Below are 22034 nucleotides of genomic sequence, written 5' to 3'. Positions count from 1 at the left end.
TGTACGCAACAGAAAATTATTGTATTTGGTTAAATTTGATTAAATAAAAATTAAGATAGCCAATGCTATGTCTTATTAACATTGTATTTACTACAAGTTAATATAATAATAAAATAAATAATAAAAATTAAGATAAACCGTAAAATCCATGCATGTTTAAATTAGTTAAAAACCTTGCGAACTTTGGTGGAAAATATGAAAAAAATATTTAGTTGTTGTGGAATGAAGCACTAAAAATCGTAGTGTTCCGACTGCCGGAGCACTAAAATTCGTAGTGTACCTCGTGCAAAACGCTAAGGTAATGACCACACATGAGTTTATTATGATTTGTGAAGAAAATTTAATATAAATAAATACAAATTAACCCCCTGTTTTTGTAAAAAAAAATTATTCTTCTCACACGAATTGTCAAATTTTGTAGATCGATTTACTCGCCTTAGCGCAAATGTACAGCGCTGATTTTTAAATGAGGAATTCTTTTCTATATATGGAACGCGTCTACGAAAAATTATGTATGTATGTCATCTGGGGGCAGAGCTATGGATGCTTAAATTATTACGAATATAGACAAACAAACAAAAATTAGTTACAAAAACTGGGGGTAAGAAATTTTAATTTTTTTTTTCATATTTTCTACGTAAATTTCCAACGTTATTAATTAATATAAATACAAACATGGATTTAACAGGTTTACTTGTGTTTTTATTTCCTAATTTGTACTTAATTTGTGTGGTACATTATCTTTACGTTATTTTTAGTATTCCGACATGTACACTACGATTTTTGGTGCTCCGACTCCGACTGCGAAGCACTACGATTTTTAGTGTTCCAACTGTGGTACCCAACGTTTTTAGTGTACCAAAATGTGGTACACTACGATTTTCATCACTATCACTAGTGTTTGTGTTTCGGAACACTAACGCAAACAATATTTTAGTGATTCTGTACTCGGAGCGGTAAACTATGTTTGTGTACTTTTTATTTTCGAACCCTGTTTACGACAACATTCAAGTTTATATGTATATTTTTCATCAGGGTAAAACTCTGTGCCTTGTCCATCTGTTGTAATCAATATGCTGTTAGCAATAATTGAGCTGGAACACAATATTTTTGCACCCGAGTGTATTTCCATTGCAGGTCAGGTTCGAGTATGGTTTTTGGTATAGCGCCCATATATTTGAGGATTTTAACTGGTTTAACTGGCTGTAATTTGAGATTGTCTATGGCCACAAAAAGAAAAAATGGAAAATAAATGTTTCACGTAGATTGATTTTCTGAAAATTCGAATTTGGTCCTCATACAAAGTACTATGGAAATAAAAATGTCAGGGGGCACGATCGTCATAAATTTTTGTAGAAATTGTTTTTTTAGCCACAATAATGAACTGGTAAAGCTTTTTCATCGATTGGACCACAGTTTTGAGAATTTTCGTGTAAATGCACATTTGGCTCCATACAAATGACTATGGAAACAAAGATGCTAGGTTGGCACGGGTTAATATAAACCCATCGCCATAAAATTAAACATATAAAAGGTTTTTGGACAAATGAAAAAGTAGGAGGTAGGAGATAAAAAAAGAAATTATTTTTGGGTCACTCTATTATACACGCATCGTCCGAGTGGAATTTCTGTAACATTCTATTTCGGATTCTAATCGCCACAGGTAAAAATAGGAGGTAGGAGTTAAAAAAAGAAATTCTTGTGGGTCACTCTATTATACACTCATCGTCCAAATGGAATTTTTGTAACATTCTATTTCGGATTCTGAATGGATAAAAAACATCATTGCTATTGACCCACTTAACGCCACAGGTTGTTTCAAAGCAAAAAAAAACTAGAATAATTTTTGTGGAGTTTTTTTTTTTTTGCCTTTTCTTATAGTATTGTCTGTTATCTATAGTTTCATGCTTGCAAAGTTTCATAAAACCTGTGGTTTTCTACGCAAAAAAAAAAACAATTTTTTTTATAATTTTCGATGAAAAATTTAATAAAAAATGTTACATTCATATAAATTCAAGGATTTGTTAGGAATGTAGTAAGAGCACTTTCTCAATCAAAAACCTGGGGATTGGAATGTAATAATATACCTATATGACCCTCCAAAGTTTTCGGCATTTTCCAGGAAAAATGTACGTATTAGAGAAAAGGTTATTAAAAAACGCTATGTGGGATAAGCCTTGTTTAATTTTAATTGTTCAGTTAGCATATTCCACTTTACTTTTACTTTGCGAAAGAGCTTATTACTTTCATAAACGACAGGAAACTAATTATTTCATTTTAGTTCAATCCAATCTTCTTGAAAAGTTCAGCCCAGCCGAACTTAACGCCGTTCTTACATTTTTTAGTTTAAATATAATTTTAGATTATTCAATAGGGAACATGTTCCTTTTTGGTATAATTTGATCATTTAAGAAAAAGTTTGCAAAATTACAGTTTTAGAGTCTTTAGGTTTAGGCATCCCACAAGCCCATGGTTAAAATGCCCCATTAGTAATTTCGAAATTTTTCAAAAAAGTTATTTTAAACACAAAATTATATTCATCTATACATTACAACCTTTAGTCAATGTGAACAAAAAGTAATATTTTTAGGGGTCCCATTCTTGTATTTTTTTGTTAAAGGAAAGTTTGAAGAAAATGCGGATTCAATTTGACTATAGAAATCTGACACCTATAAGTCAAAATTATAGAAACCAATTTAGTAAGGTACAATCGTTTTACGCCAACGAATTCATCCTTAGAATTCTCAGCAAAATGTTTGCCTCCAAAGATACAGTTAAATCATATGTACAAGTGATCTGGAAGTGCATCAAATTATGCATTTTCACTCATGATTTTTACAAGAGCGCGACTACTGAAAGATGCACTCCATTAGCGCTGCATTTTAACTAACCCTTTGGAATCACATTTTTATTAACCCTTAGGGTAGAATAGGATGCTGTTCAATTTGCATCCAAAGCACGTGTTTTGATGCAGTGCTTTGGATATGAATTCAAAGGCACTCTTAGGAATGTGTTTTCATTCATTTTTTATTTTATTCGCTATTGAGTTTGTTTCCTCCGCTCTCCATTTAATCCAAGCTGAACTGTTCTTGCTTCATCTGCTTAAGAGGGTTTTTATATTGTCTTGTTTCCTCCGCTCTCCATTTAATCCAAGCTGAACTGTTCTTGCTTCATCTGCTTAAGAGGGTTTTTATATTGTCTTCCCATCACCATTTTAGATTTCGACATGTACTCCAGCAGAACTCCACAAGGAAATTTTCTTCTCATGAGTTACCGCAAAAGTTCACAAATTATTATATTTTTTAAAAATTGTAAAAGTGCCAAATTAGCTAAAGTTGTGAACTGCTCTCATAACAATTATGTATTTTTTGCGCACAGCAGTACAATCTTTCGGATTTAAAAATTCAGATCTAGTTTTTTTAATCACTATGAAAATTTGTTTTCAGAGATAATCTATCCGTAATGTGGTCAAACGAGCATGAAGTGTGTATCGTTACCGCAACCTAACCTAAAAATTGATTTACATTAGAGATTTTTTCCGGATTAACCTCCTTTATTTATTTCACGTATACTCTATTCATAAAACATTTAAAATCCGCTGGATTTACTAAATCCAGGAATGTGTAAACGAGCTGTAAGATTCGTTAATGTTTCTAATATAACACTCTTAATAGTAGCATGTCATTATAACAGAACAATATTTATTTACAGCAGCCTAAAAATATGCTAGATATTGCAGTTGTTAAAATACTACAAAATTCTTCATATAGAAGAGTGGCAACTTTATAATTACTGTCTAAAAATATGCTCTTAAACGCATTTTACATTTAACATGTTTTATAAAACATGCATCATATAAGTTGTCAATTCCATACAATACATGTCAAATAAATGACGTAAACTCCCAAAACACCTGTTTTGAGTGAAAGTGTAAAATGCGTTTTAATTATATAGAATATATTATTAACAAGTAAAAAGTCGTTAAGTTCGGCCGGGCCGAACTTTTTATACCCTCCACCATAAAATAGTCTTAATTTAAATGAAATAATTAGGGTCCTTTAACAATTTTAGGTGGAACAACTTTTCGACAATGGATAGAATCCTACTGTCTCCCACTATTGCTTAAATTACACTGTGAACACAAATGTTGGGGCAGAGATAATTTCTTTTGAAGATGAAAGCCCTTGGTGTGTGTGTATTAAAAACCCCGAAGGACAGATGCGCCGTGAGTCGAACTTCCGCGTTATGGCGTGATGAAGTTTTTGCAAGAGACCCTGCAAACCATCATGAATTAGTATTATATCTTTGTTTGTTGTTTTTGTAGAGCACTTAAGCAACAGTGAACAAAGATATAAAGCTAATTCCTGATGGCCCACAGGGTCTCTAACAAAAATTTCATCACGCTATAACGCGGAAGTCCGACTCACGGCGGATCTGTCCTTCGGGGTTCATAATATACTCACCAAGGCCTTTCTTCCCCGAGAGGAATTTTCCGTGCCCCAGACTTTCACCTCCATTTTGTTGCACAATTTTATCTAATCTAATCTAAAAAATGTGTACAGCTAGGTGAAAGGTACCACCTATGGGGCTATATCAAAGAGTCAACCTATCTTTAAATTTTTTGGCGGAAAAGTTTTATAGCTGCAGGGTACTTCGAGAGTCAAATTGAGGGTAGTTTCATCAAAACAATGTAGACCCTCAAAAATGGACCCATGTTTACGAATTTTAATGAAGAAATTTCGTAACCACTGAAAATTCCCGAAAATCGGGAGGTACAGTTATATGGGGGGATATACCAAAACATGGACCTATATTGACGATTATTTTTAAATAGACAAAATTGTAGTTAAAATTCTCAAAATACCGATCATTACAGCTAGTTCGGTTAAAAATTGCAGCTAAAATTCTCAAAATACAGAAAATCGGGAGATACCGTTATGTGGGGGCTATACCAAAACATGGACCTATGTTGACGATGTTTCGTTGGAGATGTTTTATGACCACTGAGAACTTCAAATGTCAAATTACAGCTATTTCGGTTAAAAACTGTAGCTAAAATTCTCAAAATACCGAAAATTGGGAGGTACCGTTATATGGGAGCTATACCGAAACATGGACCTATGTTGACCATGTTTGGTGTGGATATTTCATGACCACTGAGAACCTTAAATGGCAAATTACAGCTAGTTCGGTTAAAAATTGTAACTAAAATTCTCAAAATACCGAAAATCGGGAGGTACCGTTATATGGGGGCTATACCAAAACATGGACCTATGCCCATATCCTTTGGGATATAAGTTTGTTGATCACTAGGAACCCTGAGTGCCAAATTATAGGTAATTCGGTCTGCAAATGTGGCGAAGAACGTCAAAATACCTCAAATCCGGAGGTACCGTTATATGGGGGCTATACCAAAGAGTGGACCGATATAGCCCATCTTCGAACTTGACCTGCCTATGGAAAAAAGACCCTCGCGTGCAAAATTTCAGCACTCTATCTCAATTATTGCGGACGCTAGAGTGATTACAACAGACGGACATGGCTAGATCGTCTTAGAATTTTACCCTGATCAAGAATATATATACTTTATAGGGTCGCAAATGATTAGTTCGATGTGTTACAAACAGAATGACAAACTTAATATACCCTCCATACTATGGTGGAGGGTATAAAAATGGGAGAAAATAAAGAAAAATTATAAACGCCAAAAGCAATGAAGAATACAATCACTCGAAGTACAATAAAAAAAAAAACAATTATTAGTGGTTCTCGCTAATCCTTGTAAAGTAGTATTGTAGACCTAGTACATCTTGTGAATACAACTGTTTACAATACCATAACAACAAAATGTATGAAAGTTGAATGTACCACAAAAAAAGTATTGTAAACTTCTGGACTTTATTTTTACAAGTGTGTAGAACTGCTGATCGTTTTGCTGCCCCCTTTTTACTGAGTTTTATTTTATGTCAATGCTTTCTTTTGTGCTGGAAAAATGAAAAAGAGTGAAAGAATGGAGGACAAGAAAAGACAAATATGTACAGTGAGTGTCATAAATATTTGGTTTTCAATTTCACTAATAATAAGTCTGTCTGGTTACCCTAAAATTTGTAACAACTTGTACCAATTGTTGCTGGAAGTAGTCTGTTAACACAAAAAGCCAGCAAAAGAGAGCATTTCGAGAGAGACATTTTGAACAGTTCTTTCACTGAGAGTTTGCAAATTCTTGCTGGACAAATTTCTTCTAGCAAACATTTGCAACTCTTCTTCTTCCTGAAAACAAACAATCATCTCTTTTTAATTTTTCGTTGATTTATGTTTGTGAAAATAAAAAACAATTTTATTGCGGAAATAGCAAGTCCAGTTGTATTATTTGTTTGTAGAACAAAGTTGCGATGTGGAAAAAACCATTTTTGGGTCATTTTCTTTTTTTATTTTTAATAAAATACACAATCTCCTGAAAAATTACGGCTAAACCGCCCTTAATTTTCTTGAAATTTCTAAATGACTTTCAGAAGATAGAAAATATGCGGCTTAAATCTAGTTTAATAAAAACTCTCCGATTTTTTCGAAATTTTTTCCATAGGTAGATATTTTTACGCTGATTACGGGAATGTAAAATTTTCTTGGGGGACGGACCCGGTTACCCGGTTATTCGACCCGAAAGTCCGGGTACCCGGTACCCGATAGACCCGGTTCTACTGAACCGATTCTTACAAAATGGGTATCGTTGGAAAGCTTATGAAAATACCTATCCAACAAGTGGTCATATGATGGGGTTATCTCCAGGGGTTCAGAAGTTATAACCAAAATACCTCTTTTTGGACCCGGGTTTTTCCATAAAACCCTAAAAAAGTCGAAAAAGGACCCATTATGGGTGCTCAATTAATTCACGTAATTTTATAGCTCATACTTCAACCTTTCCAAAATGGTGCCATTTGTTATAATACCTTCACAGGGTCCAGAGATATTGACCTTAGAATGAGAGAAAAATTTAAAATTTAGAAGAAAATGTTGTTCCCATTCCCTAGATTTGAACCTGTCCATAGGAGAAAGTCTTAAATCCCCGGCCGAAGGGCGGCTACTTAGAGAAAATTTATACTTTAAAAGAAAATGTTGTTCCCATTCCCTAGATTTGAACCTGTCCATAGGAGAAAGTCTTAAATCCCCGGCCGAAGGCCGGCTACTTAGAGAAAATTTATAATTTAAAAGAAAATGTTGTTCCCATTCCCTAGATTTGAACCTGTCCATAGGAGAAAGTCTTAAATCCCCGGCCGAAGGCCGGCTACTTAGAGAAAATTTATAATTTAAAAGAAAATGTTGTTCCCATTCCCTAGATTTGAACCTGTCCATAGGAGAAAGTCTTAAATCCCCGGCCGAAGGCCGGCTACTTAGAAAAAAATTTACTTAAACAAAGTGATGAATTTAGAAAAACTCTGGACCCAGTGAAGGTATTATAACAAATGGCACCATTTTGGAAAGGTTGAAGTATGAGCTATAAAATTACGTGAATTAATTGAGCACCCATAATGGGCCCTTTTTCGACTTTTTGAGGGTTTTACGGAAAAACCCGGGTCCAAAAAGAGGTATTTTGGTTATGAACCCCTGGAGATAACCCCATCATATGACCACTTGTTGGATAGGTAGTTTCATAAGCTTTCCAACGATACCCATTTTGTAAGAATCGGTTCAGTAGAACCGGGTCTATCGGGTACCGGGTACCCGGACTTTCGGGTCGAATAACCGGGTAACCGGGTCCGTCCCCCAAGAAAATTTTATATTCCCGTAATCAGCGTAAAAATACCTACCTCTGGAAAAAATTTCAAAAAAATGAAAAGAGTTTTTACTAAACTAGATTTGTTCCAAATATGCACTTACATTACAAAAAAATCGTAAGGATAAAGCCTTTCATGCCTTGTAACACATCACAACCCATCGGCTTATTTACATAACCAAAAATCTAGTTCAAGTTTCGCCTTTATTTACCTTCAAAACTTGATGTACATCAGAAACTTGGTGTAATGGAGTTTGTTTTGAATGAATGGATCCATGTTACATGCAGAGAAAGGCAGAGAAGACTAGCTTCGCCCAAACTACTCCCACTGTTATGTGTCTCCACAATGCAGAGAATCATCATAACTATAGTGATTAAGCTGACTTACAGAACAAATAATAAGTAAACACACATCTCAACAAAATTGCCAAAGTGAATCTAAAATACGAATTATCCAGATTTTTTCATTCAGATATTGAAAAACACTTGTAACAATTCAGAAACCATAGAGCTAAAGTCTTCTCTACATCGGATATTCAGGTAATTTTTGACTCTTTGCTATGTTACTAGACGATGATTGTAAAATGATTTCTCTGTTTTTATACCCTCCACCATAGTATGGAGGGTATATTAAGTTTGTTTTTCCGTTTGTAACGCATTGAAATACTCATTTGCGACACTATAAAGTATATATATTCTTGATCAGGGTGAAATTCTGAGTCGATCTGTGCACGTCCGTCCGTCCATCGGTCCATCCACAAAAATGGAGATAGGACGCTGAAATTTTGGGATAGTGCGTCTTTTGTTTGCAGGCAGGTCAAGTTCGATGATGGGCTATATCGGTCCACGTTTTGGTATAGCCTCCATGTGTTTTCATTCATTTTTTTATTTTATTCGCTATTGAGTTTGTTTCCTCCGCTCTCCATTTAATCCAAGCTGAACTGTTCTTGCTTCATCTGCTTAAGGGGGTTTTTATATTGTCTTCCCATCACCATTTTAGATTTCGACATGCACTCCAGCAGAACTCCACTAGGAAATTTTCTTCTCATGAGTTACCGCAAAAGTTCACAAATTATTATATTTTTAAAAATTGTAAAAGTGTCAAATTAGCTAAAGTTGTGAACTGCTCTCATAACAATTTTGTATTTTCTGCGCACAGCAGTAAAATCTTTCAGATTTAAAAATTCAAATCTAGTTTTTTTAATCACTATGAAAATTTGTTTTCAGAGATAATCTATCTGTAATGCGGTCAAACGAGCATGAAGTGCGTATCGTTACCGCAACCTACCCTAAAAATTGATTTACGTTAGAGTTTTTTGCCGGATTAACCCCCTTTATTTATTTGACGTATACTGTATTCATAAAACATTTAAAATCCGCTGGATTTACTAAATCTAGGAATGTGTAAACGAGCTATAAGATTCGTTAATGTTAAAATTTATTTACTTTCGGGAAAGGCAGAGAAGATAGTTTCGTCCAAACTACTCCCACTGTTATGTGTCTCCACAATGCAGAGAATCATCATAACTATAGTGATTAAGCTGACTTACAGAACAAATAATAAGTAAGCACACATCTCAACAAAACTGCCAAAGTGAATCTAACATACGAATTATCCAGATTTTTTCATTCAGATATTGAAAAACACTTATAACAATTCAGAAACCATAGAGCTAAAGTCTTCTCTACATCGGATATTCAGGTAATTTTTGACGATTTGCTATGTTACTAGACGATGATTGTAAAATGATTTCTCTGTTTTTATACCCTCCACCATAGTATGGAGGGTATATTAAGTTTGTTTTTCCGTTTGTAATGCATTGAAATACTCATTTGCGACCCTATAAAGTATATCGTCTGCTCCGTCGGAAAAGGTCGTAAGTCCCTCTCAATAAATTTTTCAGGAGGAAGTAAAAACATTCCAGCGCTTTCTGTATTAAAGATTTTATTATGGTGGTAAAAGCAGTATTCTTCGTTCATTTATTCCGCTTCAATACCTGTACTTTGTTTGATGAAATTCCCTGGCGTTTGGGACATAATTGGATGTCTTTGGACTTACGACCTTTTCCTTGTACAGTTTTGTATTTTTGTCGGGATTTACGACATTTTCCTACAATTTACGGACGTTTTCAAAATAAAATATTTATACTTTACAAAACAATGTGGAAAGGGTATTATAAGTTTGTTTTGTCCAATATTCGTGTAGCACCCTACCCTTGCTATTTTTTCATATCTTGACGAGATAAAGCGATCTAGCTATGTCTGTCCCTCCATCCGTTAACAATTTTAATAACACTCCAGGCCTCAATTCTGTACCGATCGTCACAAAATTTTGTGGAGAGGTCGGGTTCCGACCAGAAGTGACCCCATTAGATGTTGGTAATGAACCAAAGGTTTGAAATGGACCAAACCCACAATTTTTTCCCGACTTTGTAGCTGTCCTGTAGATCGCAGTAATATTCCGATCGGCGCGAAATTTTAAGAATGAATTGAATTTAAGACAAAGAAGAAGCTTGCAATTTAACATGGTGATGTACCCTTAATCCGGGGTACATATTTTAGCAATAAGACCCGACCACTCTCACTTTCTTAAATATGCTACAAATCAATGGAAATACCAAATGTTATGCATAGCGAAGCTTTGGTCTTATTGGAAAGTAAGTGCTAAGATTAGAAGGCAACATATCGATAGCTATAGTTTCATCAGGTATATAAGATACATTATATAAAGGTGGACACAGTCGGCATGAGTCAAATCATCAGTTATTTGGCGGTATGTTAAAATTGCATATCGAAATTTCTGAAGATTTTTATACACTCCACCATAATATGGAGGGTATAATTAAATTTGTCATTCAGTTTGTAACATATCGATATATTCAGCGGAGACCCTATAAATTATATATATTCTTGATCAATTTTGTTTTTTCAAAATAGTCTGGCTTCATTCTTGATCAAAGTAAAATTCTAAGTCGGTAAAAACATGACCGTCTGTCCGTCTTTTGAAATTAAGATACAGCTCCCAATTTTTAATATAGATCTTCGTGATTTGGTATAGAAGTTTCTATTACTTCTATGATGTTTGGTATTAACAAGTAAGAAAAGTCTATAGTCGGACGGAGCCGACCATGGGATACCCTATACCACTACCCTGCGAGTTAGCTTTCAGCAAATCAAAGTTTCTTTTGGACAAATAAGCTTATTGTAAGAAATAAATTTTTGGAGTCTGCAACCTTATCACATTAAGTTTAAATAACAATATAATAATTGTTCCACAAACATCACAGAAGGGACAGGGCGTGCACCACGATTCATATTACAGCAATAGTATGGGGCCTACTGTTTATCGCCGAGTCCGAAAAGCATGTCTTAAAACACCACCTGTAGAGAAGTTCTACATGGTTGAAATACTCAGAAAATGTCGCCAACTTTACTGTGGGGTATTTTGCCAACGTTGGAAATTTGATGTTTGCTGGCCGGGAATCGAACGCCCGACCTTCAGCGTGCAAGGTGGGTGTGCAAACAATTGTACTATGGTGGCACCAATAAGTAATTTTAGAACGGACATTTAGTCTGGACCTAATTTTTTGCATATTTTGACATATTTGCTAAACCATATGCAAGACTTTGTGCCCTAAATATACCATCGAATTGGCTGAAAGTTTGTATTAGGTATTCGTTCATCACAATTTTCGACCTGAAATTTATCGTTATAGGTCCAGGTCTTCATATAACTCCCATAGAACCGTACCTCCCGATACCCGGTATTTTGAAGGTTGTGGCCTCAATATCAAACTGAAGTGGCTGACATTTTGTATTCAGTCTTCGTTGGAGGTAAAAAAACTTTCCACCTGAAATTTGTCGTTATATGTCCACGTCTTCATATAGCTCCCATAACCAGAACCTACCGATTTTCTGTACTTTGAAGGTTATGGTCTCAATATCCCTCCGAATTGTCTAAAATTTGGTATTAAGTCTTCATTGGGGGTATTAAACTTTCCATATGAAATTTGTCGGTATAGGTCTAGGCGTTCATATAGCTCCCATACAACGAAAGCTCCCCATTTTCGACATTTTGAAGATTGTGGCTCTGGTTACAGATTTCTCTATTTTATTGACTTGTCTGAAGTGAATTTCAAACAGAAAAATGTACACATAAACATTTTAGAAGATATTATTGAAATATATGTAGCATACGAAAATATGTGAAATACAGAAATTTTCCATATGCAAAAATAATATTTGCATATGCATAATTTATACATTTCGCATATTTTTGCATATGTGCTATATTTCGATTGGAATTTAATTAAAGCCAAAAATATGCTAATTTTACAAAAATAGGTGTTGCATAAAATTCCGCTGTCTACATATCATTGAGCTGATATTAATCGGAGTGCTCTCATTGATATGAGAGAAGGCTCCCTTGTCCCTACTGCGATGTTTGTGGAACAACTATATACTGTACATTTTAAGAAATATTCTTAAATTTGAAAATTGGCGTTGTTTAGCAATTTCTGCTACATCTATACATTTTGAACAATTGGACAGGTAATATGATAGGGTTCCACGCAATTTGTAAGAACTGGGAATTTGTCTGTCATGATGGAGAAAATTTGTAGCATGGGAGGAAGATGTGGTTCTCTTCACAAAACTCATTATAACTTAGGTAGTAGGTCTGTTACCAAGCACACACATTATTGCAATTTTCATTAGAGGAAAGATCGGTAGTTAATTTTTATATATAGGCGACTTTGCCGGTATATGGCCTCCAGGGATTCAAATATGGACCAAAAATAAAATGTTTTTATTTAGCATACAAAAGTAATGGTCCATTGCACCCGCTAAATAATATCAGATCATCATCAAAACTTGTAGGCATCTTCTTCGACCTAAACCCCTACCTCGTGCAAAATTTCGTGACTATTGATCTATAATTGCGACCTCTAGTATGCTTTTGATTACATTACAAGCAAAACACTCGATATATTAGGCTGCAACTCTGTTATCTGACCACATAAATCAACATAATTGGCATTAATTGAAAGGGCAAGAGTTGTCCTTCCAAATATTATTTATGTGGGCGGAATGCGTGGTCCAGGAATAAAGATATTACCGGTATATTAAAAATTTTCACAATTTTCACACAAAAGTTGTGGTCCATTTAACCCTCTAAACATCATCCGATCACCATCTCAAATTGCAAGCTTCTTCTTTGTCATATAATCTTACATTATTTAAAATTTCGAGGCGATCGGACTATAATTGCGACATACAGAGCCTCTACAAAATCGGATAAAAATTGTGTTTTTGGTCCATTTCACCCGCTAAATATTTCTCGATCATCACCAATAAGAATAGGGATCTATTCTGATCTGAACCCGACCTCCATACAAAATTTCGTGATGATCGGTCCATAATTGCGGCCTGGAGCGTGTTTACAATTTATAATGGACAGACGGACGGACGGACAGACACACATCTCAAAATCGCTTTATCTCGTCGAGATATGAAGATTGGTATACCACATTGGGGGTCTCCGACGAATATTTCGCGGTGTTACATGAATTTTTACCAAAACAAACTTATAATACCCTTTTCCACATTGTGGTATAGGGTATAAAAAGGGTGTATATCGGTCCACGTTTTTATATAGGATTTAGCTTCATTATTCCATCAAAATGGCTGAAATTTGGTATTTAGTCTTCGTTTGGGGTATAAAACTTTCTCCCATAAATTTGTCTATATAGGTCCATGCCTTCATATAGCACCATAGAACGGTGCCTCCCAAATTTCGGTAGTTTGAAGGTTAGCCACATTGTTTTACCGAAATCGATGAAATTTGGCATTTAATCTACTTCATAAACGAAAGGAAACTAATTGGAGTAAAATTTAATACAATTCATGATGGAAGGTATAACAAGTTCGGCCTGGCCGATTTTAACGACGTTCTTACTTGTTATTGATAGTCACTTGCATGTCCCAACTAATTTGTTATGCAAAAAATATAATTGACATACATACGAAAAGGTAACATAAACTGTTTCAAGGCCCAGCATCGTGGACCGGTTCGGCTAATATTTAGTGCGTTTAGTGTACGTGGTTTCTTAGCTACATTGTAATCACAAATAGTGTCCTTTTTTGTCTCTCCAAGTATTTCTGCCCCAACTCCCTGCGTCTTTTGTTTTTGTCTGCAAACCATGTAGAATCTTCAGCATGTAATGTCTTCCGGCGTTTAGGAAGTTTATCATCAGAGCTTTCAGAATCACTGTGAAACCCATAGGAAACTAGACCCATGACACCATCGTCTTATTCCATTCCAAATTCATACTGTTCTTTGTTAGCAAAAACCATGATGTCTTCTTAGTTTAATAACATTTCAATCAATTATTGTTTTTGAATCATTTAATAATATAAACATTGCACTTACCCGTCCGTTAGAAGGTATTACTTTATTGAATTCAGAATACAAACTAATCTCGTTATGTGAATAAATGTCCTTAGAGAAACCACAAATTACCAGTTGATAAAGTTTAGTTAGATATACGACAGTAAAAACAGTCAACATTTTGATTTTTTTTACAAATTTTTCAATATATGAGGTATTTGAATACATACAGCATCCAAATTGTATCAATGAAAAGGCCAAAAGTCCATCTTTCATAATCAGTTCGCTTACAGGGAGAACTAGATTTCAAATGTAAATTTTTGTTGCAATATAGAAATTATCACATTTTTGTTCAAAAGTTTGGTCCACAGGCTCCGCCAAATATCATCCGATTACCATACACAGGTGTGCGCTAGTTCTTTACATTGTACCCCAACCATGGATGACGTTAAACATTATATCTGAACTACATTAGCTGTAGTATTCTTTTAAAGTATACATTTTCCTGTGGACTTACGACATTTTCGTACTCAAATTTGTACGTATTGTGGACTTACGACCTTTTCCGACAGGGGCAAAACATATAGAAAAACGCGACATACTACCATTTCCTTTGAATCATACGACGTGTTTTGACTTGTACTATCATCCTGTAACAAAAACGCGATTTCCACAAAAAGTGGACTTACGACCTTTTCCGACGGAGCAGACGATATATATTCTTGATCAGGGTAAAATTCTGAGTCGATCTGTGCTCGTCCGTCGGTCCGTCCATCCACAAAAATGGAGATAGGACGCTGAAATTTTGGGATAGTGCGTCTTTTGTTTGCAGGCAGGTCAAGTTCGATGATGGGCTATATCGGTCCACGTTTTGGTATAACCCCCATATAACGGTACCCCCCGATTTACGGTAATTTGACGTTTTTAGCTACATTTTCAGACCGATTTAGCTATAACTTGACATTTATAATTTGACGTTTAGGGTTCTTAAGTGTCAATAAACTTATACAACAAAAGTTGTGGACATAGTTACACGTTTTGGAATAGACCCCATATAACGTTACCGCCTGATTTCAGGTATTTTGACGCTTTAAGTTACATTTCTAGACCGAATTAGCTATAATTTGATATTTAGTGTTCTTAGTGACCAAAAAACTTATATTCGAAAAAATTATGAACATAGGTCCATGTTTTGGTATAGCCCCATATAACGGTATCTCCCGATTTGAAATTCCTAGTGGTCACCACACCTCTCCACCAAAAATTGTCAAGAAAGGTCGATGTATTGATAAAGCCCCCATATAACGGTACCTCCCGATTTTCAGTAATTTGATGATTTTAGCTACAATATTAAACCGAACTAGCAGCAATTTGACATTTGAAGTTCTTAGTGGTCACAGCACCTCTCCATCAAAAATTGTCAACATACATAGTTAGATATAGGCACCATAAAAAGGGCCTCCCGAATGAAGCATTTTATGTACATTATCTGGCATTTTAACGTACCCACCTAAAGTTGGGGACAGGAATGAAAACTAATTATTCCATTTTAGTTCAGAATATGTTATGGTGGAGGGTATGAAAAGTTCGGCCCGGCCGAACTTAACGCTTTTTTACTTGTTTTTTTTCATTTCACATTTTCATTGAACAAGAATTGATATCCTGGGGCTGGATTCTTGTTCTATGAAAATTTGAAATGAAAAATATTTCCTTTATAATTTTTTTCATTTGACAGTTTTTTCCTTTATAAAAGTTTTTATTTCACAGTTTCATAGAAACAGAATTGAGCACCTGGATTCTTGTTCTATTAAAAATTTAAATAAAAAATATTACCTTTATAATTTTTTTCATTTGACAGTTTTTTCATTTATAAAAGTTTTCACTTCACATTTTCATAGAAACAGAATTGAATTGAATTGAACTGATAACTGAAATAATACACCGATTTTCACCAAATGATATTCCCCAATTCATTCGAATCAGAGAGTTATTATATCTACGTATATGCCAAAAAGGAATTATGGGTCTATCTCGTTTCCTTATGCATGTTACATACAAATGCACAAAGACATAATACCTCTTACAGTATGTATGGTATAAAAATTAGGGGAAAATAAAAAATCTTACAAGAAGCACAAAAACATCTAATATTGTTAATTCATCAAACTTCGCACTTCGTGCAATATAGGCAGTAAAAATACGCAATATTTGTAGGTAAATAATTATGACCTTTGCGGCTAATGATCCTCTACCAGTACTGAATGGACATAAATATAAATTGATTATACGAACAGTTGGCAGAAAAATCTGAAACTTTTACCATGGGTAAATCTTCTCGTCCTGATTACAAAAATATAAAGTTCTTCGGGGTGAAGTCCATACTTCCGTTGCCCGAGATTTGCTACTGTCCTAGGAGAAAGTCTTAAAACCGGGCCGAAGGCCGGCTACTTGGGAAAAATTACAATTTAAAAGAAATGTTTGTTCCCGTGATTTGCTCCTGTCCATAGGAGATACATTGTATTGCATATGTCATTATCCATTCAAAAATTAAGTCAAAGTCGGGCGGGGCCGAAAATATATATGGGAGCTATATCCAAGTCTTAACCGATTTCGATATGATTTGCCACAGTTATTTCTAGACTAACCACCATCACACATTCCAAATTTCATTGAAATCGAACAAATGTAGCGTGTTTCGTGCATCAAATACCTCAAATCTGCCTAAAATATATATGAGAGCTATATCCAAATCTGAACCGATTTCGATATAATTTGGCACACTTATTTCTAGGCCAAATCCCCGCAAATATTCCAAATTTTATTGAAATCGCATCAAATACCTAAAATCGGCCGAGAATATATATAGGGGCTATAGCCAAATTTGAACCGATTTCTATATAATTTGGCACACTTATTTCCAGAGTTCGAAAATAAACAGTACACTAACATAGTGTACCGCTCCGAGTACAGTATCACTAAAATATTTTTAGCGTTAGTGTTCCGGAACACAAACACTAAAAAATATTTTAGTGATACTGTTCCGGAGCACAACGATAAACGTAGTGTACCACAGTTTGGTACACTAAAAACGTTGGGTACCGCAGTCGGAACACTAAAAATCGTAGTGCTCCGCAGTCGGAGCACTAAAAATCGTAGTGCTCCGCCGTCGGAACACTAAAAATCGTAGTGCTCCGCAGTCGGAGCACTAAAAATCGTAGTGTTCCGCAGTCGGAGCACTAAAAAATGGTTGTGTACCACGTGTCGGAACACTAAAAAATAACGTAATGATAATGTACCACACACGAGTTTATTATGATTTGCGACGAAAATTAAATATTTATAATTTTTGAGATAAGTACAAATTAAGACATAAAAACTCAGATACACCTCTTAAATCCATGTATGTATGTATACATATTATTTAATAACGTTGGGAACTTTAGTAGAAAATATGAAAAACATTGATTCGGTTGTTGTACAATGGCGCACTACAAATTGTAGTGTTCTGACTGTGGATACATGAGTTTATTATGATTTGTGAGGAAAATTAAATATTTTATAATTTTTTTTTAATAAATACAAATTAGGAATAAAATTTAATAGAACACGTGAAAAACGCCTGATTTGATGTTTGGACAATGGATCAATAAAAGTCGTAGTGTTCGGCTGCGGAGCACTAAAAATCGTAGTGTTCCGACTGCCGGATCACTAAAAATTTTAGTGTTCCGACTGCCGGATCTCTAAAAATCGAAACAATGGAACAATAGAAATCGTAGTGTTCGGCTGCGGAGCACTAAAAATCGTAGTGTTCCGACTGCCGGATCACTAAAAATTTTAGCGTTCCGACTGCCGGATCTCTAAAAATCGAAACAATGGAACAATAAAAATCGTAGTGTTCGGCTGCGGAGCACTAAAAATCGTAGTGTTCCGACTGCCGGATCACTACGATGTTTAATGTTCTGCAGTCGAACACTACGATTTTTAGTGCTCCATTGTCCAAAAACCAAACCAAACATGCATGGATGTAACATTTTATCTTAATTTTTATTAATCAATTCTAACCAAATATTTCATTTTCCTAAGAAAACATAATTCCTTTGTTATTTTTTAGTGTTCCAACACGTGGTGCACTACGATTTTTAGTGATCCGGCAGTCGGAACACTAAAATTTTTAATGTTCCGGCAGTAGAAACACTACGAGTTTTAGTGCTCCACAGTCGAACACTACGATTTTTTGTGCTCCATTGTCTAAAAATCAAATCAGATGTTTTACACACTTCCTTCCAAAATTTATTTTTTTAAATAATAATTTAATAAATAATTTATTAAATAATAAATAAATACATATTTATTTATCCTAAAAACATACAATATTTAATTTTCCTCACATAATAAACAGACGATTATCTTAACGTTAGTTTTAGCGTTTCGGCTCGTGGTACGCTACGATTTTTAGTGTTCCTACAGTAGAAACACTACGAGTTTTAGTGTTCCGCAGACGAACACTACGATTTTTGTGCTCTATTGTCCAAAAACCAAATCAGATGTTTTTCACATTTTCTTTTAATTTTTTGGTCTGTTCCTGAACTGCAAGAATCTAATAATTGTTACTATTTTTTCCGATAACATAAAGGAAAAAATGTTATCGTAGTAAAAAATAGTAGCTTCTTGCAGTTTCTGGAACAGAGCATTTATTTATTTAAAAAATATATATAAATATTTAATTTCCTTAGAAATCATAATAAATACATGTATGGGTCATTACCTTATAGTCTCAAAACGTGGTACAAAACAATTTTTAGTGCTCCGGCACGACGATCTTTGTGCTTCATTCCACAAAAAACTAAATATTGTTTTTTATAATTTTGACCAAATTTCGCAATGTGTTTAAGTAATTTAAACATACATGGATGTAACAGTTTATCTTAATTTTTATATGATCAAATTTAACCAAATATTTAATTTACCAAAGAAAACATAATACCTTTATTGTTTTTTAGTGTTCCAACACGTGTTGCACTATGATTTTTAGTGATCCGGCAGTCGGAACACTAAAATTGTTTGTGCTCCGCAGTCGGAACACTAAAATTTTTAGTGCTCCGCAGTCGGAGCACTACGATTTTTTGTGCTCCGTCAGTCGGAACACTAAAATTGTTAGTGCTCCGCAGTCGGAACACTACGATTTTTAGTCCTCCGCAGTCGGAGCACTACGATTTTTAGTGCTCCGGCATGCGGTACACTACGATTATCGTTGTGTTCCGGTACAGTATCACTAAAATATTTTTTAGTGTTTGTGTTCCGGAGCGGTACACTATCGTAGTGTACCTATCCACCTTGGTACGGTACGGTACGATACCATAGTGTTTATTTTCGAACACTGCTTATTTCTAGACTAAATACCGTCACACATTCCAAATTTCATTGAAATCGGACAAATATAGCGTGTTTCCTGCATCAAATACCTCAAATCTGCCAAAAATATATATGAGATATATCGAAATCTGAACCGATTTCGATATAATTTGGCACACTTATTTCTAGGCCTAATCCCGGCAAACATTCCAAATTTTATTGAAATCGTACATATATAGCGCGTTTCGTGCATCAAATACCTAAAATCGGCCGATTGAATCCGGATTACCCTCGTTAAGTGACAGGGTACTCGAAATAAAAAATAAGTTATTACCCAAAATCCTCTCCTTCAATTCATCTGTTATAGACGAGGACGTTTCTAAAGTAATGTTGGCGAAGAGAATACCCAAAACACCCTCAGTCATCTACGAATGCGTAAAATCAAATATACTAAACATGAATGATAAACTGATGAAATACGAAAATGTTCATCCAGTCTGGATGCTCCCGGAAAATATATGCGACTTTTCGCTTTCTACACACAAAAAGGAACACACACCAAGCGAGATATACTCGCAATATTTCCAACTTTTCATAAGTCAGCATGCGGAGTGGAAATTCCTCTACACTGATGCATCAAAAGATCAATTCAACACAGCATACGCAGTGGTCGACGATACTGGCTTAATTCTTGGATGTAAAAGAGTAAACAACATATCCTCAATTTTCAGCGCTGAAGCCGCTGGGATATTATTTGCAATAGATATTGTGAAACTCACCAAATGTAAGACTGTTATATTCTCCGACAGTTTATCCGTGCTCAAGGCCGTTGCAAACATTTCCAATACAAAATGGAAATCTATTAATAAAATACGCGATTGCCTTATATCAAATAAAAACATCATAAAACTATTTTGGCTACCTGGTCATGTTGGTTTACAAGGAAATGTTAGGGCAGACTCAGCCGCCAAATATGCCTGTATGGCTCCATTACTGAATGATTCATTAATTGAGAAACTGGATCTTAGGAAACATATTTCTTCAGAGCTTGATCAACATCTTCAGATCAGTAAAAAGGTTTTTCAACACTACCACTACACTCAAATTAATCCCACATATACGCCACCTGTATATCCCACCGATGTTGACAAGAAGCATATTCGTATATTTTCTCGTCTACGGATGGGGCATACAATAGCCACACATCAACATCTGCTAAATAAAAATATAGACAACAAATGCACTAAATGCGGCAACATAAACTCTGTCCAACACATTTTGGAATCATGTACCTGTCTCTCGCAAATCCAACAAACTATTCTCAACAAAAATGGCATGGAAATGCTCAAAACCCCCAGCCCGGACAACATCAAAAATATGTATAATTTTATATTAACCACTAAGTCAATAATATAATTAGTCATATCCTTCAGTAAATTTAAGTACTATAAATTGTAAAAGCTGATGGCCTCTGCAGCCAATGCTTTTCTTTCTCCCATATTAATATTATATTTACTATAATATTAATATCAATAAATAAATAAATAAATAAATATAGGAGCTATAGCCAAATTTGAACCGATTTCTATATTTGGCACACTTATTTCTAGACTAAATACCGTGGCACATTCCAAATTTACTTGAAATCGGACATATATAGCGGGTTTAGTGCGCCAAATTCCTTAAATCGGGCGAAAATATATATGGGGCTATATCCAAATCTGAACCGATTTCTATATAGTTTGGCACACATATTTCTAGACTAAATTCCGTCGCACATTCCAAATTTCATTGAAATCGGACATATATAGCGTGTTTCGTGCACCAAATGCCTTAAATCGGGGGAAGATATATATGGGAGCTATATCCAAATCTGATCCGATTTTTACCAAAATAAATAGCGTTCGTCCTTTGGCCAAAAAAACAATTTTCCCCAATTTTCATGCGAATCGGACAATAAATGCGACCTGTACTTTGTTTACAATAATACATGGACAGACGGACATGCGTAAATCGACTCAGAAAGTGATTCTATGTATATCCCTAAAAGGAACTATGGGTCTATCTAGTTTCCTTTTGCATGTTACAAACTAATGCACAAAGACATAGTACCCCTTACCACAAGGTGGTGTAGGGTATAACAAGAAATTTCCGCAACTTCAAAGGCCAATATCTCGGGAAGCATGGACTCCCCCCGAAGAACTTTATATTTTTATAATCATGACGAGAAGATCTATATGTGGTAAAAAATTCTGATTTTTCTGCCACCTGTTCGTATAATGGTATCCATGATCCATGTAGACTAAACTCACCGAAATTTTACAGCTATTCCTTTTCCCATCCTGAGGTCCGCGGCTACACAATGTGCCATTGAATAATCCTCTGCCACCGAGAACAAATCACCAGACACTTCCTTTACAGAAAATCCCATTTTAATAAGCTCATAAATCAGAAATTTGAGAAATATATGCCTTGTATATTAAATATTGATTCAAAAGTATTTACGCGGTTTGAGGGGAAACA

At 34.9% G+C, this 22034-nt stretch overlaps 1 protein-coding gene across 1 annotated transcript in view; it reads right to left on the bottom strand.

Moving 5' to 3' along the window:
- Positions 1–22034, bottom strand: part of Targ3 (Terminal ADP-ribose protein glycohydrolase 3) — a 27532-nt gene extending 5498 nt beyond the window's left edge. The window contains exons 1-2 of the mRNA XM_073968243.1: positions 22017–22034; positions 21824–21951 (exon numbers count right to left, since the gene is read on the bottom strand). Coding sequence (XP_073824344.1) covers positions 21824–21942 — 119 coding nt within the window. The 5' untranslated portion in view covers positions 21943–21951; positions 22017–22034. The remainder of the gene's footprint in view (positions 1–21823; positions 21952–22016) is intronic.

Source organism: Musca autumnalis, unplaced genomic scaffold, assembly GCF_047663935.1.
Source record: "Musca autumnalis isolate F117 unplaced genomic scaffold, ASM4766393v1 scaffold_2, whole genome shotgun sequence".
Lineage (NCBI taxonomy): Eukaryota > Metazoa > Arthropoda > Insecta > Diptera > Muscidae > Musca > Musca autumnalis.
Note: the sequence above shows the minus strand (reverse complement) of the source record. Positions and strands in the feature narration are given on the sequence as shown.